At 36.5% G+C, this 27,272-nt stretch overlaps 1 protein-coding gene across 2 annotated transcripts in view; it reads left to right on the forward strand.

Moving 5' to 3' along the window:
• The window catches only part of DOCK5 (dedicator of cytokinesis 5), a 241,128-nt gene that overhangs the window by 122,375 nt on the left and 91,481 nt on the right, over positions 1–27,272 (forward strand). For both annotated transcript variants that reach the window (XM_074285430.1, XM_074285431.1), the window contains 4 exons: positions 4,657–4,799; positions 16,586–16,711; positions 18,901–19,025; positions 23,427–23,525. In XM_074285430.1, the coding sequence (XP_074141531.1) occupies positions 4,657–4,799; positions 16,586–16,711; positions 18,901–19,025; positions 23,427–23,525 (493 nt within the window). The remainder of the gene's footprint in view (positions 1–4,656; positions 4,800–16,585; positions 16,712–18,900; positions 19,026–23,426; positions 23,526–27,272) is intronic.

Here is a 27,272-nt window from a genome sequence, read left to right on the forward strand (position 1 = left end):
AACTAATGGAGGCTGGGTCTCCTCTTAGCTGTCCTTCAACAAGCATTTATTAAGCGCTCACTATGTGAACAAAGAAAGGCAAAGGAGTTCTGATTATCTGTCCTCAAGTCTGAGCAAAGCTCTCCGGTTTGGTGGATCTCTGTAATCCATGGTAAAAATGGTCAATGAATCAATAGCTGAATAGTATAAGATAAGGCTCCCACTCTTCAAAATGATGTAGCAATGTGTGAAAGACTTGGAACCAGGAGTTCTTAAGATTCCCCCCCCCCCTTCCTAGATGATCATGGAGAGATTTCAAGGAATCTATAAGCTTGGGCCAGAAAAAGGAAAAAAGTGTCTGAGAAAGGGCCCATAGGCTTTGCAAAGCTTCCAAAGGGGTCCACGGCATCCTCAAAAGGTTATTCTTAAATTATAAAATGCAAAAGGTATTATATAAGTATTACATAACGTATTATAAAATATATTTATTATTTCTTCAATCCTAATCCTGCTCCTTTGTGAAGAGGATGAGCTAATTGTTAGTCACTGAGTAGCTATTATGCTCCTGATGTGTACAAGATACTTGGAGAAGGTTTTTAACTGATCCTAGCTTCCCTTTCTTCCTAATAAAACAAAGGTGGTAATTGTCCTATAGCAGAAGCAGCTCTTTTCGACCTCTAGTACCTTTTTGGCACCGGTTTAGGCACAGGAGATACAGAGACGGAATTAAATATTCATCCTCAAGTCATAAAGTTAAACCAATAAGCATCTATTAAGCACCTACTATGTGTCCAGCATTGTGCTCACTAAATACAGAAGATACAAAGAGAGGCAAAGACATGGTCCCTATCCTTGAAGGGCTCCTAATCTAAAGGGGAAGAGATAATGCAGGCAACCATATATAAACAAGATGTAGACCAGTGGTCCTCAAACTTTTTAAATAGGGGCCAGTTCCCTGTCCCTCAGACTGTTGGAGGGCCGGACTAGAGTAGAAACAAAACCTCCCCCTCTGTCTCTGTCCCTCAGCCCATTTGCCATAACTGCAGGCCGCAAAAAGTCCTCAGTAGGCCGCATCTGGCTTGAGGGCCGTAGTTTGAGAACCCCTGATGTAGACAATCAATGGAGAGAATCACATAGGGAATACAAATTGGGCAAAACATGTGATTGCCCTAAAGTTCCCGTCCAATATTTAACACTTTAATGGTGTGACAACTGGCAAAGTTTGTTTTATGTCACTAGATTTATTTGTTATTCTGTCCCAGTTAATTTGTGTGGGAATAATGGGTTAATAATGGATGGGTAAAATGGCACCCAGAGTGGATTTCAGCTTTATCTCCTTGCTAAGAGAATAAGACAGTACAAGAATATATAAGATAAACATAATGTAATATAGTCTAATATAATTTAGTGTGATATTATATAACATGATATACTGTAGCATGATACAACATAATATAAAGGTATAATATGGTGTAACATAACCTAGTTTAATATAACAGTATAATGTATAGTATAACAGTTTACACATAGGATAATATAGTATGATATGGTATAACATGACAGAATATAACTAATACGATATAATGTGACACTCTAACTAATGAGTAGTATCCATTTATTCAGGTACTTGCCCTAGAATTAGAGGAGAGAATCTTCACTCTTAGGGGTCAGAGAATGAGGGAAGTAAAACGTTATTGACAGCAATCCATGGCGTAGTTGCCAGTTTCCAGTTTTCCAAAGCCAAACTTCCACCAGTGAACAAGGAGAATACGTGTCCTGGCGGTCTTTTGTTAGAAGTCTCTGTCTCAGAATACCAAGTAATTTGCAGTTCTTGAGTATTCCACAGTATTTACTAATGGCAGAAGCAAAAACCTCTCTTTAAGCCCCAGGGAGGACCCCCAAAGGAAAGGGTATTGATTCTGAAGACAAGGGACCTGGGTTCAAATTCCCCCTCTGACACAATCTCTGTGATCTTAACTTCCCTCATCTGTAAATCGAAGGCTTTGGATTAGACCACGCTCCAATTCCTTTCTGGCTCCAAGTTTGGGTCCCATGATGCCATGTTTATAACGTTTTCGTGTGATTTGAAGGGAGGGAGAAGATGCTTATTTAGAAGGGAGGCAGACATATTGTGCTGAGTGTTTTACAGCTTTTACAATTGTACCATCTCCCTCCTCAGTAGAATACATACTGCTAAATCCCCAAGCCCAGCCTGATGCCTGTGGCAGCATTTAATATACGTTTGTTGAATCCAATGGGATTGAATATTGGATTTAGATTCAGAATTCCCACTTGTTGCTCAGTTCTTTGTCTTTCACATTTATGAAGTGCCTCCTGTGTGCTAAGGCGGCTAGTTCAAGTTTTCCGGCCCAGTTTCTTGCTACCCATGGGAGCTTGGGGCAGCCAAGGCTTTCTGGGAGTCCCTAAGAGGAGGGGACATGCCGAATGACGTTGGGAGGGCCTGCTGGGTCTCATTTCTGGGAGTCACTCCTTTCGGGAGCCCAGCTTTCATCCACGTGGTGGGGGAGCGACGCCTCCATGGTCCCTTTGCCTCGGCGCTGGTTTTTTCCGCCTGCCTGGTTCTGAGCCAGACATTCTCCAACGGCGATGACTTTCTCCTCGGTGTCATAATGCAGCCATTGAGGTTCTGGGGAGCTCTGCCCTAATCTGATTACCGCTCGCTCTGCTCCCAGCGGCCATTGCAAATTGTTCACCAGGCAAATTGCAGTCTCTGGCATTTAACCCGCTGACATTTTTGGCAGCAGCCTTCAAAACACGCCACAGAAGCCGTACCGGCTGCTGGCCTGCGAGAGGGGTCTCTGGGTGCTTCTGCCAGCTTTGAAAAGGCCTTGTTCTCTGGGCCTGCTTGAGATGACAGCACATTTTTGTGATACCCAGAGGTTAGTTTCTTCCTCTGTTGTCAGACCTCAGCTTTGAGCCCTGCAAAGACAGTCGGCAGGCAGGAGAACAAAGCCTCCGGCGGAGGCCAGAGGCTGTCAAAGCATATTGGGCTGATGGGCCAGGAAGCTCTGCCTCTCGGAGGGCCAATGGGAAGAGGGGCATCTCTGAGTGCCCTATTAGCTCTTCAGCCTGACGTGATCATTAAAGTGAGGCCGTTTGCAGGCTCTTCCAGCTGGGTGGATGTCCTGTTCCCAATTGTAGTAACTGATGGAGGAGAGAGTGGAAGGTTGTCATGAAAGGGATGCGGGGAATATGAAAACAGCATTCCAAACTCAAGAGAACCCATCATTATCTGCTGCTTCCTAGCTGGCTGACCTTGGCAAGTCCCTCTGACGCTCTGAGACTCAGTTTTGCTATTTTGTAAAATGGGGAGGGGTTGAGGAGGCTGCACCATCTTTTATGTCCATTCCACACACAGGCATTCTGCGTTCTAAGGCTGCCCCCAGCTCTGCCGTTCTGCGTTCTAAGGCTGCCCCCAGCTCTGGCGTTCTGCGTTCTAAGTTCCCTCTCAGTTCTGATAGTCTGTGTTTTAAGGTCTCTCCTAACTTTGGTGTTCTATATTCTAAGGTCGTAGCATTCGGTGTTCTAAGGTCCTTCCCAAACCTGACATTCAGCTTCCTTGATCATGCTATGGGCCCTCCAAACTGCAGTGTATTCTAAGTTTGATGGCCTTGTAGATGGTACAGTGGATGGAAGGTAGAGTTCACATTTAGTTGATTTTGGCTTGACGCCATCTTCAGGCCCAGGCTACCTGAACGGGGTTGGTTTTCCCCTTCTTCATGTTCTACTTTACTTAGCATGGTCCTAGTGAGCTCTGAATAAATGCTTGTTGACTTGTCCAAGGATAAATAATTTAGCTCCTCTATGTTCCATTTTCCTTATCCATAAAATAGACATGTTAACCCCTAAGGTTCCCATCATCCTATGCTGTCCCCTTTGATATTCTATTTCCTAAAGTTCCTTCTCTAAAACTCTAATATGCTCTATTCTATTTTTGATATTCTAGTCTCTAGGTTCCCTCCTATCATTCTTTGTGCTAAGAGTTGACATTCTATATTATCTATATCTATATTAGATATCTATCATTCTATATTTTAATATCTCTCCTCTTTTAATGATTTCCTAATTTTTCTTTTATTTTTTTAAATAATAGCTTTTTATTTTCAAAATATATGCAAAGATAATTTTCAACATTCATCTTGCAAAACCTTGTGTTCCAATTTTTTTCCTCTCTTTTTCCACCTCCTCCGTTACACAGCAAGCAATCTAATATATGTTAAACATGTATAATTCTTCTATTCATATTTCTACATTTATCATGCTACACAAGAAAATCAGATCAAAAAGGATCTTTCCTCCTAACTTGCCCACTGCCACAGCCCCAGCTCTGATGATCTGTATTCTATGTGCTAAGGTTCCTTTTGCTACCCTCATTCTTTGCTTTTCTGAATTCAGCCTGAATTCAGGCTTTTTTGAACAGTTTCTGCCTGTAACACTGCGTTATTGCAAAGAACAGTTAATTCTGCAAAGTTGACCCCTCAAGGGGTGGGGATGTGCAAGAAATAACAAGAAGATGAGTATCCTTGGTGGGAGAGAGAGTGGGTGTGACCACATTTGGATTTCCACAAATTCTCAGGGGAACCAGGTCTGGATCAGGTCGTACTTTGGAGTCATTCTTCCCTGACTTCTTCCCCTCCCTGTTGTTCTGTTTCTCAGGATTGCTATGGAAACCTACATCCGCCAGAGACAACTTATCATGTCACCACTGATAACCTCCCATGTGATCGGGGAGAATGAGCCCCTCACATCAGTCCTAAATAAAGTGATTGCAGCCAAGGAAGTGAATCATAAAGGACAAGGTACCAGAAAGAAGGAGACTGGGTGGGGTGGGGTGGGGTGGGAAGGGGATGGTGCTTTCAGAACTGCAACCTCAGATCCCTCCCTTTTTGATATATTGACTTTTTTTTTTTTCAAAGAACAAGCTATTCTGAATAATAACTATTCATGTCTTAGCAAATGCATGATGGCAAATGAGATTCCATTGGTAGTTAAAAACCTCTCACCTTCAGGACTTAACTCAAAAGTTTTTCTTAGAGAGCCCCTTTATACTCTAAAAACTATAATGGATCCCAATTTATTTATGCGGTTTATAACTCTTGATATTTATTAGATTAGAAATTAAAATCTTAGTATTACCATGAAAATCATTCTGACCTCATCAACCTTCTGAATGGGTCTTGGGTCACCTAGCTGCCCTTCCTGGCTTCTTGAAGAACAAGCCATGCACTCTCATTCTCTAGGAGTTTCCACAAAACCAGAGAGCTCACTCTGGCTAAGCTTGGGAAGGCTTATTGCTAGATTGACTACCCCGCAGCATGTTGTTGGCCATTACAGCCCTCAAAGACCATATCTTAAATCCCTGAGGGACAGTGTGGTAGACAGAGCACTTGTACATGGAATTAGAAAGACCAGGTCAAATCTCACCTTAGGTACTTACTAGTTCTGTGATCCTGAACAAGACTCCTTATCAAAAAAAAAAAAAAAAAAAAAAAATGTGTCTTAATTTCCTCTGTGAGTCCCTAACCTGACAAAATTACTTATGCTGAAATATCTGGGCCGATGCCTAAGGGGATCATTCAGTCCAAAAGCTGAGGGGATTGGGGCCATTGGTATGCTCAAAATGGAGGCAAGCATAAGCTTGATTGATCTTATATTTTAAAGTTTACAATAAATTTAACTTCCCAAATACAAAAAGAGAGAAGTAGAGTTAAACAGCAGTTATTCTGAAAAGATCTTGGGATGTTAATGAAGCATGAGTTTAATGTGAATCAGCCAGGTAATGAGCAGTACAAAAAAAAAAACAAACAAACAAACAAAAAAAAACTAATGCAATCTACTTTACAAATGAAGAAACTGAGATCCAGAATAAGTGACTTTCTTCATATCACATAACTGATATCCCAGGAAGGATATGAACCCATAACTTTCTGATTGTTCCCTATGTTTGACCACATAAATTTATGGATTCTGTAATACAGGAGGGCAGAGTGATTTCCTTTTTGGAAATCCTGAATCTCAAAACAGAGCCAGAACTAGGGTGAGGCACCTGGGCTTTGCTCCAGAATTTAGAGCACTTGGAATATCTACAATAGATTGAAACCACTGAACATCTAGTTAGCAAGTCTCATTTAGAATTAAAATAGAAATCTTCCTTAACCCATAGTGAACTCATCCTTTATCTAGTCCAGCCCTGCTTCCTTTGCTGGATGTATCCTTCCAAAAGAAACCACTGGAGGTGTACTCTACTCACAAAGACAGTGACTCAGGGATTTGTCTTCACTGTCCAAATATTGTGTTCCAAGTAGATTTCTTCCAAAGGTCTTCTACCTCTAACTTTATTTTATAAAGTTAATTTAAGAAAGCCAAGATGGCAGAGTAGAGAAAGCCCTTAGCTAAAATCTATCTGACATCTAATGCAAAAACAAAAGGCAAATAGTGAGACTCTGAACCCCAGAAAGATGTAGAACTTGGCCACACCCACCATGCATTGGAAGGAAGTCAGCAGCACTGACCCAGGGCAGCCTAAAGCCACTGTTCCTGTAGAGGAAGCTTGGAGCAATTTCCCCTTTGCCCTAAGAGAAGACCTCAATCTTTTTTTAAAAAATGAGCAAAAAAGTAAAAAGAACTCTAACCATAGATAGCTTTTATGGAGAAAGAGAACAGATCCCAAACCCTGAGGATCCTAAAGGCAAATCATCTCTAAATGAAGCCTCAAAGAGCAAAAAAGTAAAAAGAACTCTAACCATAGATAGCTTTTATGGAGAAAGAGAACAGATCCCAAACCCTGAGGATCCTAAAGGCAAATCATCTCTAAATGAAGCCTCAAAGAGTGATATAAGTTGGTCCCCATCTCACAAGGTTCTCTTGGAAGAATTCAAAAAGGATCTTAAAAGAGAGTTAGAAGAAAAATAGGGAGAAGAAATTAGAACTTTGCAAGAGAGTTTGGAAAAGAAAACAGAAATGATCTGAAGAAAACTCCTTAAAAATAGATTTAGTGAGATGGAAAAATCATATAACTCCTTAGAAAATAGATTTGATAAAATGGAAAAAGCATAAAACTCATTACAAAATAGATTTGAAAAAAAAAATTCATTGAAAAACAGAATTTGTGAAATGAAAAAAAATCCAATGAACAAAACACTTTACTTAAAAGTTCAATTAGCCAAATACAAAAGGAGATAAAAAAGCTAACTGAAGAAAAAAATTCACTAAAAATTAGTATCGAGCAAATGAAAGTGAATGACGCTATAAGTCTTCAAAAGTAAGTCAAACAAAACCAAAATTGAAAAAATAGAAGAAAATATAAAATATCTCATTGGAAAAACAAATGACCTAGAAAATAGATCTAGGAAAGATAATCTAAGAATTATTGGACTTCCTGAAAAACATGATGAAAAAAAGAGCCTAGACATTCTCTTTCAGGAAAACTGTCCAGATGTTTTAGAACCAGAGGGTAAAATTGAAAGAATTCTCTGATCACCTCCTGAAAGAGACCCCAAAATGAAAACAACAAGGAAAATCTTAGCTAAATTTCAGAATTATCAGATCAAGTAGAAAATATTGCAAGCAGCCAGAAAGAAACAATTCAAATATTGAGGAGCCACAATCAGGATTATCCAAGAGATAACAGCTTCCACTTTAAAGAATTGAAGGGCCTAGAATCTGATATTCCAAAAAGTAAAGGAACTTAGATTGCAACTGAGAATCAACTACTCAGCAAGTTTAATCATCTTTCAAGGAAAAGATAGACATTCAATGAAACGGCCGAATTTCATTCATTTCTGAAGAAAAAGACTAGAGCTGAACAGAAAACTTGATCTTCAAATACAAAACCCAAGAGAAGCATAAAAAGGAAAGAAAAAATAACTTTAAAAAAAAGTTAAAAAGCTTATATCCCTATATGGAAAGATGATATGTTTAATTCTTGAGATCTGTATCTCTCTTATGGGTATACTTAAAGGGGGAAAATATAATTTGATTTTATTGTGATAATGTAAAAAAGAAATTAGAGGAAGAATAGTGATTCTATTGGAAGAAGAAGAAAACAGAGTAAATTACATCTCGTGAAGAGACAAAAAAGACTTATTGCAATTGAAAGAAAGAAGGGAGGGGGTGAGCATTGTGTGAATCTTACTCTCATAAGATTTGGCTCAAAGAGAAGATATCAGACATACTTAGCTTCACAGAGAAACTTGTCTCACCTCTACAGAAGTAGGAGGGGAAAGGGGATAGGAAAGGAGACTAATAGAAGGGAGAACAGAAGTAGAAGGGAAAAGGGATAAGAAAAGGGGAGGGAGCTAGAGGAGGGAAGATTGAGGGAGATGGTGATCAGAAGCAAAATACTGGGAAGGAAAGGGGGAAAGAAAAAGAAAAGTATAACTTGAGGAAAACAAGATGGTAGAAAATATTGAATTAATAATTTTAACTGTGAATGTGAATGGGGTGAATTCTCCCATAAAACAGAATATGATAGCAGACTGAATTAAAAGCCACAACCCTACAATATGTTGTTTACAAGAAACAAATTTAAAGCAGATTGATACATTCAGAATGAAGGTAAAAGGCTGGAGCAGAATCTATTATATTTCAACTGAAGTTAAAAAAAAAAAAAAGACAAAGGTTGTAATCCTAATTTCTGATCAAGCAAAAGCAAATAGATCTAATTAAAGAAGGAAGGAAACTACATCTTGCCAAAGGGTACTATAGATAATGAAGTAATATCAATATTAAACATATACCAAGTGGTATAGCATCCAAATTCCTAGAAGAGAAGTTAAGAGAGCTGTAAGAAGAATTAGACAGCAAAACTATACTAGTGTGGGATCACAACCATGCTCTCTCAGAACTAGATAAATTAAACTACAAAAGAAATTAAGGAAGTAAATAGAATTCTAGAAAAGTTAGATATGATAGACTTTTGGAGAAAATTGAATGAAGACAGAAAGGAATATACTTTTTTTTTTTTCTCAGCAATACATGGAATCTATACAAAAACTAATGATGTGTTAGTGTATAAACCCTCAAACTTAAATGCAGAAAGGTAGAAACAGTAAATACATTTTTTTCAGATCATGATGCAATAAAAATCATATGTAATAAAAGGCCAGGAGATAATAAACCAACACTTAATTGAAAACTAAATAATATAATCCTAATCTTAAAGAATAAGTGAATGAAACAACAAATCATAGACACAATAGATAATTTCATCCAAGAAAATGATAATAATGAGACAGAATACCAAAATTTATGGGATGCAGCCAAAGCAGTTCTTAGGGGAAGTTTTATAATCTTTAGATGCTTACTTGAATAAAATAGAGAAAGAATACATTAATGAATTAGGCATGCAACTAAAAAAAACTAGAAAAAGAACAAATTAAAATCCCCCAACTAAATACCAAATTTGAAATTCTGAAAATTAAAGGAGAGATTAATAAAATTGAAAATAATAAAACTATTGAGTTAATAAGCAAAAGTTAAGAGCTGGTTTTATGCAAAGGTGGGGGAGAAGCATTAGATGTAATAAGGATAAACTAGAACCATTCCCAGTGAAATCAGGAGTGAAAGAAGGTTGCCCACTAACACCATTATTTTTCAATATTGTTTCAGAAATGTTAGCTTTGGCAATAAGAGAAGAAAAGAGATTAAAGTATTAGAATAGGTAATGAGGAAACCAAATTATCACTCTTTGCAGATCATATGATGGTATGCTTAGAGAATTCATTAAAAAACTACTAGAAACAATTCACAACTTTAGCAAAGTGGCAGAACACAAAATAAATCCACACAAATTATTAGCATTTTTATATATTACCAACCAAATCCAAATGCAAGAGATACAAAGAAAAATTCCATTTAAAATAACTGTAGATAATATAAAACATTTGGGAGTCTGCCTGCTAAGGCAAAGTCAGGAACTATATGAACATAATTACAAAACACTTTTTTTACACAAATAGTCAGATCTAATCAATTGGGAAAATATCAAGTGCTCATGGGTAGGCCCAGCTAATATAATACAAATGACAATACTGGCTAAAATACTCTACTTATTCAGTGCCATACTAATCAAACTCCCAAGAAATTACTTTACAGAGCTAGAAAAAAATAATAAAGTTCATCTGGAAGAACGAAAAGTCAAGAATTTCAAGGGAATTAATGGGAAAAAAATGCAAATAAAGGTGGCCTAGCTATACCATTCCTAAAATTATATTATAAAGCATCAGTCAACAAAACTCTTTGGTATTGGCTAAGAAATAGAGTAGTTGATCATTGGAACAGGTTAGGTTCACAGGACAAAATAGTCAATGACTATAGAAATCTAGTGTTTGAGAAACCTAAAGACCCCAGCTTTGGAGGTAAGAACTCACTATCTGACAAAAACTCCTAGGAAAATTGGAAATTAGTATGGAAGAATCTAGGCACTAACTAATACCTAATACCCTACATACCAAGATGAGGTCTAAATGGATACATGATTTAGACATAAAGAGTGATATTATATGCAAATTAGAAGAACAAAGCATAGTTTCCCTGTCAGAGCTAGAAGGACTCTGTGGCCAAAGAAAAACTGGAATATATTATTGAATACAAAATGGACAATTTTGATTCTATTAAGTTAAAAGGTTTTTGTATAAACATAACTAATATAGATAAGGTTAGAAGGGAAGCGATAAACTGGGGAAAAAATTTACATTCAAGGGTTCTTGTAAAGACCTCATTTCTAAATATACATAGAAAATTGACTAAAATTTATAAGAATTCAAGCTATTCTCCAACTAATAAATCTTCAAAGGATATGAACAATTTTCATATGAAGAAATTAAAACCATTTCTAATCATATGAAAAGTGTTCTAAATCACTATTGATCAGAGAAATGCAAATTAAGACATTTCTGATATAACACTGCATACCTCACAGATTGGCTAGGATGACAGGAAAAGGTAATGATGAATGTTAGAGAGGAAGTGGGAAAACTAGGATAGCACTTTGGAACTATGCCCAAAGAGCTATTAAATTATACATACTCTTTGATCAGCAGTGTTTCTACTGGGCCTGTATCCCAAAGAGATGTGCAAAAATGGTTGTAGCAGCCCTTTTTGTAGTGGCAAGAAACTAGACACTGAGTGGATGCCCATCAGTTGGAGAATGGCTGAATAAGTTATGGTATATGAATGTTATGGAATATTATTGTTCCGTAAGAAATGACCAGCAGGATGATTTCAGAGAGGCCTGGAAAGACTTACAAAAACTGATGCTGAATGAAGTGAGCAGAACCATGAGGTCATTATGCAGGGCAACAGCAAAATTATATGATGATCAATTCTGATGAACATGGCTCTGTTCCACAATGAGGTGATTCAGAACAGTTCCAATGGTCTCGTGATGAAGAGAACCAGCTGTACCCAGAGAGAGGACTGTGGGATCAGAGAGTGGATCACAACATAGCATTTTCACTCTTTTTGTTGTTATTTGCTTGCATTTTTTTTCTCTTTTTTTTTTTTTCCTTTTTGATCTGATTTTTCTTGTGCAGCATGATATTTATAGAAATATGTATAAAAGAATTGTACATGTTTAACATATATTGGATTATTTACCATCTAGGGGAAGGGGTAGGGGAAGGTAGGGAAAAACTTAGAACACAAGTTTTATAAGGGTGAATGCTGAAAATTATCCATACATATATTTTTAAAATAAAAAAAATTATTAAAAATGAATAAATGTATGATTTATTTTAAGTAAAAAAAATTAAAAAGGACTCTAAAGAATAGAATCAATGGTAATCCCAAGGAGTCAGGCACCCTTTCTGGCTAAGAGTGAAGAAAACAAGAAAGAGAGCAGCTGTGAAGCATTGTAAAAACTTTCAGACCCCCAGAACTAGCTCTGAAAACAGCAGTGTGGAAAAGCCTAAAGCTTGAGACAAGGCCTTTCCTTCTCTTATTCCCCAATTGACACCTCCACATACACACACCTCTTAGGAATGAAATGCAACATAAACTTAAACCTCAAAATCAAGAAATAAGGTGAGGAGATGAATAGACAATAGTAATAACAAAGAATCTGACCACTAAAAATTTCTATAGTGACAAGGAAGATAAAAACAAACAATCAAACAAAAAACTCAGAAGTCAAAATAACTACAAGCAAAGCCTTAAAGGGAAAAAAAGTGAATTGGACACAAGCCCAATAAGAATCCATAGAAGAGCTAAAAAATTACTTTAAAAATCAAAGAATATTGGTAGAGGAAATGTTGATTAAAGAAATGAAAGCAAAGGAAGAAAATTATGAAAACAAAATTGATAGCTTGATAAAAGAAGCACACACAAAAATTATTTTTAAAAAACTGTCTAAATGAAAAAAGATAAAACTGATGAAAAGAAATCTTTTAAAAAGCAGAATTGGTCAAATGGGGAAAAGGGTACAAAAGCTCACCAGTAAAAATAATTCCTTAAAAATTAGAATTGAACTTGTAGAAACTAATGACTTTATGAGACATCAAAGAATAAAAGAACATGGTCAAAGGAATAAAAAGAAGAAAATATAAAATATCATATAAGAAAAACAACTTCAAGAAAAACTGTCCTGATATCTTAGAATTGAGGGTAAAATAGAAATTGAAAGAATCCACCAATCACCACCTGAAAGAGATCCTGAAATGAAAACTCCAAGGAATATTGTAGCCAAATTCCAGAGTTCCCATGTCAAAGAGAGAATGCTTCAAGAGCCAGAAAGAAACCATTCAAATATCCTGGAGCCCCAGAGAGGATAACACAAGATTTAGCAACTGCCACATTAAAGGGGTAGGTGGTTTGAGAGATGATATTCCAGAAGGCAAAGGATCTGGGATTAAAACCAAAAATAAGCTACCCAGAAAAACTGAATATAATCCTTCATAGGAAAATATTTATACTTAATAACATAGAGAACTTTTAAGCATTTCTAATAAAAAGACTAGAGCTGAATGCAAAATTTGATTTTTCAAGTGCAAGACTCAAGACACATAAAAAGTTAAACATATGAGAAAAACCACAAAGGACTCAATGAAGTTGAATTGTTTATTTTTCTATATGGGAAGATGATATTAATTTTTCCTAAGATTTTTGTCATCGTTAGGGAAGCTAGAAAGATTTTACATAGAGAATATTGAAGTAAGTCATTATGTTGGAATGATATTTTTAAAATGAGTAGACTAGAAAGACAGGGAAAAGACTAAAAGAAGAAAAAGATTGGGAGAGGAGCAGGTAGGTGGCAAAGTGGACAAAGCACCAGCCTTAAGGTCAGGAGGACCTGAGTTCAAATCTGATCTCAGACATTTAACATTTCCTAGCTGTGTGACCCTAGGCAAGTCACTTAACCCCAATTGCCTCAGCAAAAAAAAATAAAAATAAAAATGTGAGAAATTATCTGATATAAAAGAGGTACACAAGGAAAAACTTTTGTGGTAGGGGAAAATGAGGGTGAAGGTGGTCAATGCTTGAATGTCCCCAATATCTAAATTGGGGTCCCTAAAGAGGGAAAGTACAGGCACATAGTCAATTGATAATGGAAATCTCTTTCCCAACAGGAAGGGGGAAAGTGTGAGAGGTTAACACAAGGGAGAGGGTGGATGAAAGAAGCAAAGTAGACTTTAGAAGAGGCAGTGGATAAAAAAAGAGGATAAACAAAATAAAATAAAGTTGAGGGAAATGTTGCACCATTAGTAATTATAACTATAAATGTGTATGAAATCAACTCATCCATAAAATGGAAGTAGATGCAGATTGGATTAGAAACAAGAATTAAATATGTTTTTAAAAGAAAGACACACACAGAATTAAGACGAGGGGCTGGAGCAGAATTTATTATGCTTCAGTTGAAGAAAATAAGGTAGGGATGGTGATCATGATCTCAGAGAAAACAAAAGCAAAAATAGATCTAATTAAAGGGAATAAACAGGGAATTGACATCTTACTAAAAGGAACCATGGACAATGAATTAATATTAATTCTAAACATGTATCAAATGGTATAGCATCCAATCCGTATTGTGACAAATTTTGCATTCAGGTCAAAGGGTATAGCATCCAAATTCTTAAAGGAATAGTTAACTGAATTATAGAAGGAAATAAATAGTAAAGTCATTCTCTTAAAGGACTTTAACTTCCCTTCTCAAAGCTAGATTAATCCACAAAGTGAATAAGGAAGAATTCAAGGAGATAAATAGAATCTTAGAAAAGTTAGATATGATAGACTGAAGAAAACTGAATGGGAATAGGAAAGATTATGCTTTTTCTTAGCTATAAATGGGCATCTTCACAAAAATTAAAACCTTGTATTAGGGCAGAGAAGCAGAAAGCACCTTTTGTCAAACCATAATACAATAAAATTACATTTAATAAAATGGCCATAGAAGCCTAAATTAAAGGGTAATTAGAAACTAATGAGAGCATCAAAGAACAATTAACAGGAAATGATAATTTTATTTAAGAGAAAGACAACAATAAGGGAGCATTCCAAAATTTGTAAGATTATTGTTTGTCAAAACAATATTTGAGAATGTATATATTTAAATCAATAAAAGATCAATAAATTAAGTATACAACCAAAAAAGTCCCCTAGGGAAAAAAAATCCTCAAATACCAAGATGTAATTTCTTAAAACCAAAGAACAGATGAATAAAATTGAAAGTTTAAATAAAAACTGAACTAATAACTAAAAAAGGAGCTGGTTTTATTAAAAAAAAAAACACCAAAAAATACTTAAATTATTGGTGAATTTGATTTTAAAAAGGAAAAAGGAAACCAAATTACTAGTAGCAAAACTGAAAAGGTGATGTACCACCAATCTGATTAAATTAAAGCAAATAGGACTTAATTTGTTTTATGCTGTTAAAAAACAAACCCCCTAAATAAAATGGATAAATATTTTTAAAATTATTAAATTTCATTTTAAAATTTATAAATTTACTTAATGTATTTAAAAAGTAACAGAAGAGGATAATAAAATATTTAAATAGCCCTACCTTAGAAAAGGAAATTTTAAAAACCATCAATGAACTCCCTAAGAAAAAATCCCCAAGACTAAGTGGCTTTAAAATAAATTCTATCAAACATTTAAGGAATAATAAATCCCAATAGTATATAAACCACTTGGGGAAAAAATAGGTTAAAAAAAAAGTCTTGGCAAATTCCTTCTATAACATAAATTTGATTTTGATACCAACAAAAAGAAAGCTATAGATCAATTCCCTTAATAAATATTGATGCAAAATTTTTCAGTGAAAAACTAGCAAGGAGATTATAGCAATATATCAAAAACTATCAGCCTAATTAACATATGAATAACCATAACAGTAAAGATCAAATAATTTTATCAATAGATGCAGAAAAATCCTATAAGGAAATACAATGCCCATTCCAATTAAAAAACATGGATAGCATAATAGATACACATATGCACTTCATCGTCATCATCACTATGAACAAGCATTTTCTATAATTGGGATAAACTTGAATCCTTCCCATTAAAATCGGAAGTGTAACAAGGATGTTCGTTATCATCAGTAATATTCAGTATTGTACTAGAAATGTTTCCTATAGCAGTAAGATAAGAAAAAGCCATTGAAGGAATAAAAATAAACAATGAGGAAACAAAAACTGCAAATCATATGATGACATACTTAGAGAACCCTCAAAAATCAACTAAAAAATTAAAACGATTAACACTTCTTCAAAGTTGCAGAATATAAAATAAGCCCATAAATTTCTCAATATTTCTATATACTACCTATACTAATAAAACAATAAAGTCCAGCAGGAAGGGATAGAGAAATTCTATTTAAAATAATTGTAAGCAACGTAAAATAACTGGGAGTCTACCTGCTAAAACAAACCCAGGGATTATATGAACCCAATTACAAAACACTTTTCATGCAAATAAAGACAGATTTAAAGAACTGGAGAAATATTGCTCAAGACATATGATAAAAATGACAATTCTACCTAAGTTAATATGAATATGTATATTGAGTAGTATACCAATCAAACTACAGAGAATTGTTTTTTATAGAGCTAAAAAAAGAAATTCACCTGGAAGAACAAAGGGTCAAGAATCAAGGGAACCAATGGAAAAAAAAAAAAGAGTTAAGAAAGGCAAACTAGCAATCCTAGATTCCCAGCTATATTGTTGTTATTATTGTTCAGTCATTTGTAAGATCTTTCCAACTCTTTGTGATTCCATTTGGGTTTTCTTGTCAAAAATATTGGAGTTATTTGTTTCCTCCAAAGAGCTAGAGGTCTGAATGATTTAGACAAGTTTATTATCTTTATACTGCATACGTATATCACTTAAATCTGTTAAGGACCTCCTGATCATTTAGTCTGACCCACTGCTTTGACATATTAGTAACTAAGGTTCATTAATATGAATGTAGAGTGATTTCTTCAGTATCACACAAGTAGTAAGTAGCAGAGGAGGAAATCAAACATGTGTCTTATTATTCTATATCCAATACTCTTCCCATTGTGCCATTCTACCTCTCCAGCCACAATTGTTTCAAATTTAGTCCTTTTTGGTGCTTACAATTTGTTCACTCATTTTCTTCTAGGTCTTTGGGTTTCTCTGAAGCTGCTCCCTGGTGACCTCACACAAGTGCAGAAAGATTTCTCACACTTGGTTGACAGGAGCACAGCCATAGCTCGAAAAATGGGTTTCCCTGAAATCATCCTTCCAGGTAAGCTCAGGCTCAACAATGATTCCATTCCCATTATTGGTTGAATTAATTTGATGAAGTCACAGGAATGCTTGGTAGAAGAATTAAAATTCATCCCTATCTATAACTGCTCTCTATGAGGGCATTAGAACTTAAATAACTTCCGAACATTCAGATTTCTTAGAAGCCAGGACTTTCAGGCTCTAAAAAAAAATCTGTCTTTTTCCATTATTAAATTTGAAAACAAATTTTTAGTGATCTAAAATTCTAGAATTTTTCTCCCCAAAGACTCCTCCCTTGCTTCCTTCTGTACAAATGTATTCCCAGGTATATAGAAGGAGTGTTTGTGTTGCTGCAATGTAAGGTTCAAAGGAGATTTTATGAGTATCTCTAAATATTTGAATGGCTGTCTGTGGTTCTAGAAATATTAGCCGTAGCACTTACTAATGTCATGATAACTTACTTAGAAAGTTCTAGGGAATCAGCAAAAAAAAATCATTGAGTCAACAACTTCGGTAAAGTTGTAGACTTCTAATTGATCCTATAAACTCAACAGTATTTCACCTACTATTCCAGTAGCAATAATAATTTTTTTAAAAAACCAATAATCAGAAGGAAATCCCATTCAAAATAATGGTAAAATGTTTAAATATATATATATAGGACTCATTCTGTCAAAGTACGTAAGATACCTATAATTACAAATTACAAAATATTCCTTAAGGAAATAAAACAAGTTAAATAAAACTGATGAGATATATTCAATGCTCATTGCTGGGCCATGGCAACATAATAAAGATGACCCAAAACCCAAGATTACTCTGTAAATTTATCAAATATATCAAGCAATCCCAGAAATAAGTTGACAAAATAGTAACAACTGGGAGAAATAAAAAATCCAGGATGTCAAAGAAAACAACAATAAAACAAAAAATGAAAGAAAAAGAAAGCAACTCTAATGTAAAGTCATAATCATCAAGTTTCTTTGGCACTGGTTTAAAAAGAAATAGAAAAGTAGATCATTGAATTAGACTTGATAAGGAAGAATTAAAAACCCACTATGCAATGAACTTTGAGTCATAGATTGTCTAGAAAAGACAGATTAAATAGAGATTAGTTTTGTTTCAATCTACTTGAGCACAGAAGGCAAGTCTAAGATTGGAGTTATTGGTTGGAAAAAGACATAATAAGCCTTGATGTTGTGGAGATGGCTTTCCGAGAATTATGGGTGTCCAGCAGTAAAGTATCCTGTGTTAGGAAGATTCCCTCTTATTTGGGTGCTTTAAGCCAAGATTGGATAACTTATTGAATATCCAGCAAATAGGATTTATTTATGGGATATGAGTCGCATTAGATAGCAATTGAGATCCTTCCAGTGATCGTTCTGCGAACTGATGATTTTTACGGTGGAAGATAGAGAGTTCTTTTTTCTCCAGGAAGATAGAGATCTGATATGGATCTGATTGAAACTTTGGGCAGAGTAAATGCTGCTATATATCTATAAGAGGTATGGGTAGGGAGGAATCCTCAGATGTCTTCTGATTCATCCCCATCTCCAGGCTGGGTGGCCTCTGAAAAACTGGACGATGCTCGAAAGATGTTTGCCCAGTCGTGTTAAAACGCTTTTTTCCCAGACCACCTCTCTAGCTATTTCAGTTTAAATTCAAATATGCCCATTCCCAACTGCCTCCAGACTTCAACATCTCACTCCGATCTGGGTGGTGGTGTATATCAGCGTGCCAACCACAGAAGGAATCCTGCCTCCCAAAATCTTGGTCTTATTTCCAAAACACACAAGAGAGAATTTCTCTGGAGATGGCAGAAAATTGAATCAAGCTGCTTTAGTATGAAATAAAATACTCTGGGCTTTCAGCAGCGAGACTTATTGGGGAGAATAAAGTAACTCTAGCATCACACAAAAATGAGATGCCATACCACCCGTGGTTCGCAGCAGTATAAAAAAAAAGACCGTTTCTTATAATTGCAACCAAATGTTCTGCATGTCTTAAATCAGCCAAAGATTACTAATAAAGTCCAAGGAGACAAATGATTTTGATTTGTGGGTCAATCAGTAAACAATTACTAAATGTTTATTATGTGCTAGGTATTTTCTAAACACATCGAATAAAAGGACAAAAGGTCCCCTGCTCTCACTTTCTGAGCTCCCCCTTTCAGTCCTGGGAGACTCATTCCTTATTTCCATATTGTAGGAGATGTTCGGAATGACATCTATGTCACTCTGATCCATGGTGAGTTTGACAAGGGGAAAAAGAAGACACCAAAGAATGTCGAGGTGACCTTTTCCGTGTATGATGAGGATGGCACGTTGCTTGAGGTAGGTTGTTCTGCCCAGAGATGCACCTACCTATTGTGAGATTGCACAGGTTTTCCCCTGATTTGTGATTTATTAAACATTAGATTGCTGTAGACCTCGATTATTGTGTAGTGTATATCTAATCTATTCCACTGATCGATTACTCTATTTCTTAGCCAGTACCAAATGGTTTTGATGATTGCCTCTTTATAATAGAGTTTTTGACTTGGTACTATTAAATCACCATTCTTTGTATTTTTTGTCATTAATTCCCTTGATATTCTTAACTTTTTATTCTTCCAGATCCCTAATGAGTGCAAATTCCACGTCAAACAATAGCAAAACCAAACAACTTCCTAACAATTAAATGTTCAATTATTTCAATCATGTCCAACTCTCCATGAACCCATTTGGGGTTTTCTTTTTAGAGGCACGGAAATGGTTAAATATTTCCTTCTCCATTTTGTTTTACGATGAGGAAACTGAGGCAAATTGAATTTTGTCCAGGGTCACCCAACTAGTAAGTTTGAACTCAAGGACATGAGTCTTTCTGACTAAGTTTGGCTCCCAACCCAGTTTTCTGTCCACTGCACCATCCAGTTATCTATTAATTAGGGGTGTCCAAAGAATCATAGTATTTTAGTATCAGTCTGGAACTGGAAGGGATCATCAAGGTCTGCAAGTTTAAATGGCATCATTTTGAAGTGGACCTTGGGAATCTCACAGATCTAGAACTAGAGATCTCAAAGCAGAATTAGAACCACCCCCTCATGTCATAGATGAAGAAACTGAAGGTGGCAGAGAGCCAGGTCTCCACCTGGTTCCTCTGACTCCAGATTCAAGGTTCTTTCCACCATGACACACTGCCAGGAAGGAAGTAAGCTTCCCCTCCGTTAATAATGGAAGGGTTCTTGTCTGCTCTGTTGTGGGACCGATTCTTTTTTCAGCTATGGCTTGGTCTAAATGGTCACTGAGTTCTCTTCCCATTGTAAAAATGCTATGATTTTGTGATATTATCCCAATTTGGATCCAACAAAAAATGAATGAAAGGGTAATATATATACTATATATTTTATAAAATATTATATATGATATATAATAGATAATATATTATATAATATATATTTTATACTATATGTTTATATAATGTGTATATAATTATATATAATATAATATTTCTGGAAAGATGGGTACAAGTCAAGTTGAGAAATTTTAAACTTTATCTTGGGGGCAATGGGAAGCTATTAAAGTTTTTTCTTAATAGGGGAGTGATATGTTGAGACTTATGTTTTTGGAGTGGAGAAAATATTACAGAAAACAGGTTGGAGACCACTTGAGAAGCCAGTATGATAGATTCCCTGATAGGTCTTTAGGCTTGCTTCTGCTTGGGCAAATCACTCAATCTCTATTTGCTTCTATTTCCTCATCTGTAAAATGGGGATAATAATAAGAACCACCTCCCGGGGCTATTGTGAGCATCAAAGGAGAGAATAGTTTTAAAAGAAACCAAAACTTAGCACACTGCCTAGCATGCTATAGAAATCATCGTGGTTTGTCATTGCTGCTTTATGAGTCTGTTGGCTCTTTACAGCTGTCCCCTCCAATGCTAAAGTTCCTGGCTTCGCGCTGTTGTCTGCAGGAACACTGAAAGAAGTATCATTTCCCGTCAGAGACATGGGCCAAGCATGTTTCATGTTTCAACTTGAATTCTATTTTTTCAAGCTAATGGATCATTTTCAAACATGTCAAATTCCTCAAGTCCTTGAGGGCAGATCACTGGGAACATGATTTGGTTGGGTTTTTTTTAATTGTAAATAACATTTTCTACACTTGGATTCCCTTGGACAAATAGAGCCTAAGGTATTTTCCTCTCATCAAACTTGAGAGCTGAAAGGAAGCATATCCTCTCATCCAAATGTCCCATTTTATAAATGAAGAACCTAATATGCAGAAGTGAAGTGACTTACTTTGCCAATTTTACACAACAAGGTCATGGTAAATCAATGTCCTTGCTCTTATTCCAAGACAACTCTACCAATACCATGTGTCTCATACAATACAAGGCAATGTCTTTCATAATTCAAAGATAGTAGCAATGAATATTATATATATATGTATATGTATATATGCATATATAAAATATATAAAAATAAATAAAATACATACAATTTTGTATCATTTGATTTTCTAGAATAGAAGGAAGCACTAGCAGCTAGAGGGATCAAACAAGGCTTGCTAGAGGAGGTGACATTTGTGCTGAGGTTTGAAGGAAGCTAGGGATTCTATGAGGCAAAGAGAAGGGAGCCCAATTCAATCACCGGGGTCAGCTTGCAGCAGGACATGGGGATGGGAGTTGTGATGTCATGTTTGACTAAGGATAGAAGGTCAGCCATATCTGATAATCAGAGAAAGGTTGCCTGAAGCCGGGCTGGGAGGGGCTTAAATGTCAAACCAAAAGCGACATTTTACATTTAAGCAAAAGTTGCCGCTGGAGTTTCCTGAGCAAAGACTTGGCGAGCTCCTACATATGTGCAATTTTGGGAACATCTGTTTGGAAGCTGAGGTGGAATGGATTGGAGTGCTAAGAAACTAGACTAAAAAGACGAATGAGAGCAGGATCTTTCAATAGGTCAGGTGAAGGACTGTAAGCCCCGATCTAGTGGCTGAAATGAGTGAAGACTACAGGGAAAGCAGAAATGATGAGACCTGGCAACTAATTAAATATAGAAGTTGAGAGAGAGTGAGGAATCAAGGATAAGAACCTGGTTAACTGATGCCCTTAGTGGTTTACAGAAGATACATGATGAGATTCATTTTGGATCCGCTATATTTAAGATGTTTTTTGGAGAATCAATTGGAGAGAAAGCCAGTAGAGTTGGTACACAGCTAGGAAGTGCAGTAATGGATGGAGTGTTGGATTAGTCGTTGAGAAGATCTGAGTTTGAATTCTGCCTATATAACCCTGGCTAAGTCACTTAAACTATTTTAGCCTCAATTTTCTCATCTGCAAAATTGGTATAATTGTTATAATAAGTCCTATCTCCCCAGATTGTAATGAGGAACAAATGAAATAATGTACATAAAGCCCATTGCAAACCATTGAACATTATATAAATGTCCTATGTAGTAGTGGTAGTAATGATGGTAATAGTGGTAATGACAGTGGTGGTGGAAGTAGTATTAGTAGTATTTGTAATTATAAGTTACCATTACTAGTAGTAGTAATCTTGGCACTAGCCCTAACCAAGCCTAACCAAACTATTTATTCGGTTCTTATTTTGAACCAAGCATTATGCCAGACTCTGGAGATACAAAGAGATAACCCAAAACATTCTACTGTAAATACTGTATCCCCATTTTATGGATGAGGAAACTGAATCACAGGGGCTGTGCTTAATCCCAAGGGAGAAAAAGACTCCGGATAGTCTGGACAAGAATCATGTCCTCTTTTCCAGGATCTTTTACAGAAGCATATCTCTGCATTTGATAAAATGAATAACTTAAATAATTTATTTTTATTTATTAAAAGTAATAAATTAAAAACATATTTATTTAACACTTATGTGCCAAGCACTGGAGATACAAATTCCTCACACACACCCAGGTTGCCCTCTGGGAACTTACTTTCTAGTGGAAAAAAAAAACAGTACAAATAATGCAGTAGAAACCAATGAGGGAAGTTTTAGTCTAAAAGTTAAAGGGGTGGTAATCTGGATCATAGAGAAGTAAATTGACACACCCCATCCAGGAACAATGGCAAAATTGACCTAATCTTGTTTCATGGTTCCAAAACTGTAGGAGTTGGAGGGGGCGAGGGAGGAGGTACAGGGAGTAAAAAGTAAAAAGTAACTAGGCTGTTCCTAAGGAAGTTGTGGAGGTGGCCAGAGAAATGAAGTGAAGCATAGCATGTCTGGGTTATTCCTAAAATAGCCTTTTGGGAGGAGTAGGCACTAACTCAGAAAATTGAGTCCCAGGAAGGATATTCAACCACCACCGCTTTTCTCAGCACTAAGAGTAAAGAGAGGAGGAAAGAAGGGGAAAAAAAAAACTAGAAAGATTAGACGAATGTGTAATTTTTTTATGCTGCCATATTTGAGGTTTTTTTTGATTGTTGCTTACCACTGGTGTTCATCTTTTTGTGATCCCATTTGGGGTTTTCTTGGCGAAAATATTGGAGTGGTTTGCCATTTTTTTCTCCAGCTCATTTTGCAGATGGGAAAACTGAGGCAAATAGTGTTAGCTCCTCCGAAAAAGTGTTAGATTGGTGCCTTTGTGCCTATCACAGACTTTTGTGCAAAATGGCATTGAAGGAAGCATGGTGGCCATATGGGGGAGGAAGGAAAAATGACTATGGTAGATGGATGTTTCCTTTGTGGATCTTTTATTTACTCTTATTCCTCTTTTTCCCCCCTATATCTAAAGAAAGCTATTCATCCAGGTGCTGGCTATGAAGGCATTTCAGAATACAAGTCTGTTGTCTACTACCAAGTCAAGCAGCCCTGCTGGTATGAAACAGTGAAGGTAAGGATGTACCTTGGATAAAACTAGTATTTCTATCATTCAATTCAACAAGCATTTATTAAGCACCTTTTGTATACAGACAAAAAGGAAAGACAATGAATGAAATGATCCTTGCCCTCAAGAGGATTGCAGTCTATTAGGGGAAAACATATTTATAGATAAGTTAATACAATATATATATATACAAATATACAAAATATATACAAAGGCGAGACAATCTCAGGAGGCCAAGAAACTAATAATTAGGCCGGGAGAATTCTTCCTGGGACAATTCCACGAGTCACTACAGCAATCATTCCATTGTTGCGGATGCTAGTCTCCTTATTCTGCCCCCCGCATTTAATCACCATGAAAGTTTAGAAAGGTATTCTTGTGGTTTTCAATTTGGGACATATTGAAATTAGGGCAGTACTTAATGGAAAGGAAGCAGAGTACCATAGTGGGCAGCCATCTCTTGCCTCACATGGCTCACTCTCTCACAAAGGACAGCTCTTGGCTCAGACGATGGTTGAAAAGCTGCAATCCAAACTGAAGTGAAAGGAGCTTGGGGGAAATACGGTTTCAAGCTCTGACAGCCATTTCCTGATATTTTCAGCCCTTGGTTTCTAATGAAATTCCCAGAACCTCACGGCACTTACAACATCCCATTTTATTTCTCCTTGTGTCCCTTAACCTTGATTGTTCAGTACATTAGAATTTTTAAAATATCAGTAAGGATCCTTTTCATTGACTAGCACTTTATCATCACTAGGGATTCTTAGGACAGGCGTGTTTGTTAGGGTGGACAGACATTTTACATATGGGGAAACTGAGGCTGTCATAGACTAGGGGACTTTCTCACAGTCACATAGTTAGAGAGATGGATGGAATCACACAGCAAAGTGGAAGTCATGAAGACCTGAATTTGAATCTTGACTTTTTTTCTTATTACTTCTATGATCTTTGCTTCTTTGGGCTTCAATTTCTCCATCTGTAGCATCAGTGTTAGACTAAAATGACTTATAATTCTTCTAGCTATAAATCTATAATCCCATGATTCTTCCTAATTACATATTGGATGTGTGACCTTGAACAAGTCACATCATCTCTCTGACTCAGTTTCTTCCTCTGTTAAATTGGTTGGATTTGAATAAGAACTATGGTTCTAAGACCTATTATATGTGGATCCCAACAGCATTTTCACTCTTTTCATCGTTGTTTGCTTACTTATATTTTCTTATTTTTTATTTTGATTTGATTTTTCTTATTCAGTGAAATAATTGTGTGTAAATACGTATGCCTATATTAGATTTAACATATATTTCTACCATGTTTATCCTATTGGATTACTTGCCATTTAGGGGCGGGAGTGGAGAAAGGGGGGAAAACTGAAACACAAGGTTTTGCAATGGTTAATGTTGACAAATTGCATATGTTTTTAAATTTAAAAACTTTAACAAAACAACTATGGTTCTTCCAAGCTCTATAGCTATAATCCTGATTCAGACACTGTAGCTATATGATCCTGGACAAGTCATTTTCATTTTTCTGGGCCTCAGTTTCTGCAGGTATTAAGTAGGTCATTATTAAGTAGGTCATTATCAGATCATCAACAGGCATTTATTAAGCACCTTCTGTCTATCAGGCATGATACAAAGGAAAGCTCTCAAAGAGGTAACAATCTATTGAGGAAAAGTCCATTGTAAGGAGCAGACAAGGTTCTGATCTTGGTGCCAGTGAGGTAGAGGGTCCTTTCTCCAGACAGCTAGTACTTATTAAGAGCCTACTATGTTCTAGGCATTGTGCTAAATGTTAGGGATAAAAGGAAGGCAAAATATCATTCCCCACTCTCAAGGAGCTCATGGTCTGATGAGAATCTATTCTCTGTATCTTGGCTGTGGGACCCAGGCAGAGAGAAGGACCGGTGGTCAAGGAAGTAGTGTTGTTCCCAAGCCTCTTGGGTTTAGGCTGTCTCCTTTGATGAATTGGGGGTTTGACTTTTTATCTCTGTTCCCCCTCCTCCTGTTCCTGTTAGATACACTCTCTCACTGCATTGAGTATATTGAAAGCTCTCTGAGTTTGCAAAGTTTTTAAATGGGGAGGAGACTTGACCAGTATTTCCTACCTAATTCAATTTAGTGGCAGATGACATTTTCCATAATCAGTTCTGGTGGGTTTGACTCTAGTGAACATTATGTCCATTCCATCCCACTCTCCACCCCCGGGAAAAACTGACGTGAAATATTATCACCATGAAGAAGGACTCAGGTTTGATTCTCGATGCAGATTCAGTTGCCTGACTAGAGATTTAGTAAAGCTAAATTTAATGGCTGATAAGAGCAAAGAGTGGGGTATCCATGGGCCTCCAAATATTCATCTGGATTATGGTAATGCTAAGGCAGTTCCTGAGATTGGTGCCAATGGAGCAACACTAAAGAGAACATCCCAATCTTTCCTTTTGGTGTGGAAACACCCCAAACTTTAATAGACATTTGAGATGTTTTTTCCTCGTTAAAGGGGACAGGGTATGTTCTGGAATGATTGGTTGGAAGCAAGATGGCACTTGTCATTTCATTCCCAGACTTTCATTTAAAAATCTCTGAGCACAACCATTGGTTGAAAGGAATAAGAATATCAGATCAGAATATTTCTTATTTATTCAAGGTTTACCTATCAAGAGGGTCTTCTAGGTATGTGGATTCTGGGGTCCAGAGAGACCCTTATACATGAAGTTATTATTGAAAGGGGAGAGAATTTGTACTTAGGAATACAAAAAAAAAAAAAAGAAATAATTTTTAGAATTAATATAATAATATAATAGTGATATAGATATATTTTATTAAACTGTGCATTGAATCAGAACCTGTTCCAAAAACACCTGACAATCTAGTACAAATTAGAACTGAATCAATTTTTTTCCAATTTACAAAAATTGATTCTTTTTCTCCCTACTTTTCACCATTGAAGAAAAAAAAAAGGGAGACAGGTGAAGAGGGGTGGGGGGAGAAGGGAGGAAGGAAGGAAAGAAGGGAGAGGAAGAGAGAGAGGGAAGGAGGGAAAGAGGAAAGAAGGAGAGAGGGAGAAAATGAAGGAAAGAAAGAAAGAAGAAAGGAAGGTAGGAAGAAAGGAAAGAGGGAGGGAGGGAAGGAAGGAAGGAAGGAAGGAAGGAAGGAAGGAAGGAAGGAAGGAAGGAAGGAAGGAAGGAAGGAAGGAAGGAAGGAAGGAAAGAAGGAAGGAAGGAAGGAAGGAAGGAAGGAAGGAAGGAAGGAAGGAGCAAAACCTCTTGTAACTAATATACATAGAAAGCCAAACCACCTGCCACGGTGACCATATCTCCATCTTCTCTGAATCCTTTGCATCTGGTTTGGTGACATTGATTAGAGTTCTTAAATCAGTTTCCAAAAGAAGAAACAATAATCATTTTTACAGGGTTGGAAACAGCCAATGACTTCACTGATTTAGGGAATTCCCAGGTGAGGAAGCTCTTTGTCAGGGCAGGTCCACACCTTTCCCCTTAGGTCTTCCCCAACTACCTGGAATAAGTGATCCGGTCAGGCTCCCTCCAGCTGTATGAATTCAGCTCTTTCTGGTTCCCAGGTGCCTTCCCTACTTCTCACCAGCTAACTCTAGCTCCAGGTTCTAGTAAATGGACATGGGGAAGAATTATCTGAGTAGTAGCTCTATTGCAAAGAAGTGCCCGATTAAAGAGAAAGGGATGGTTTGGGTTCATTCCCCAGTCTTCCCATCTGCTTGTGGGGAGGCCTCCCG

The sequence above is a fragment of the Sminthopsis crassicaudata genome, chromosome 2, assembly GCF_048593235.1.
Source record: "Sminthopsis crassicaudata isolate SCR6 chromosome 2, ASM4859323v1, whole genome shotgun sequence".
NCBI classification, from domain to species: domain Eukaryota; kingdom Metazoa; phylum Chordata; class Mammalia; order Dasyuromorphia; family Dasyuridae; genus Sminthopsis; species Sminthopsis crassicaudata.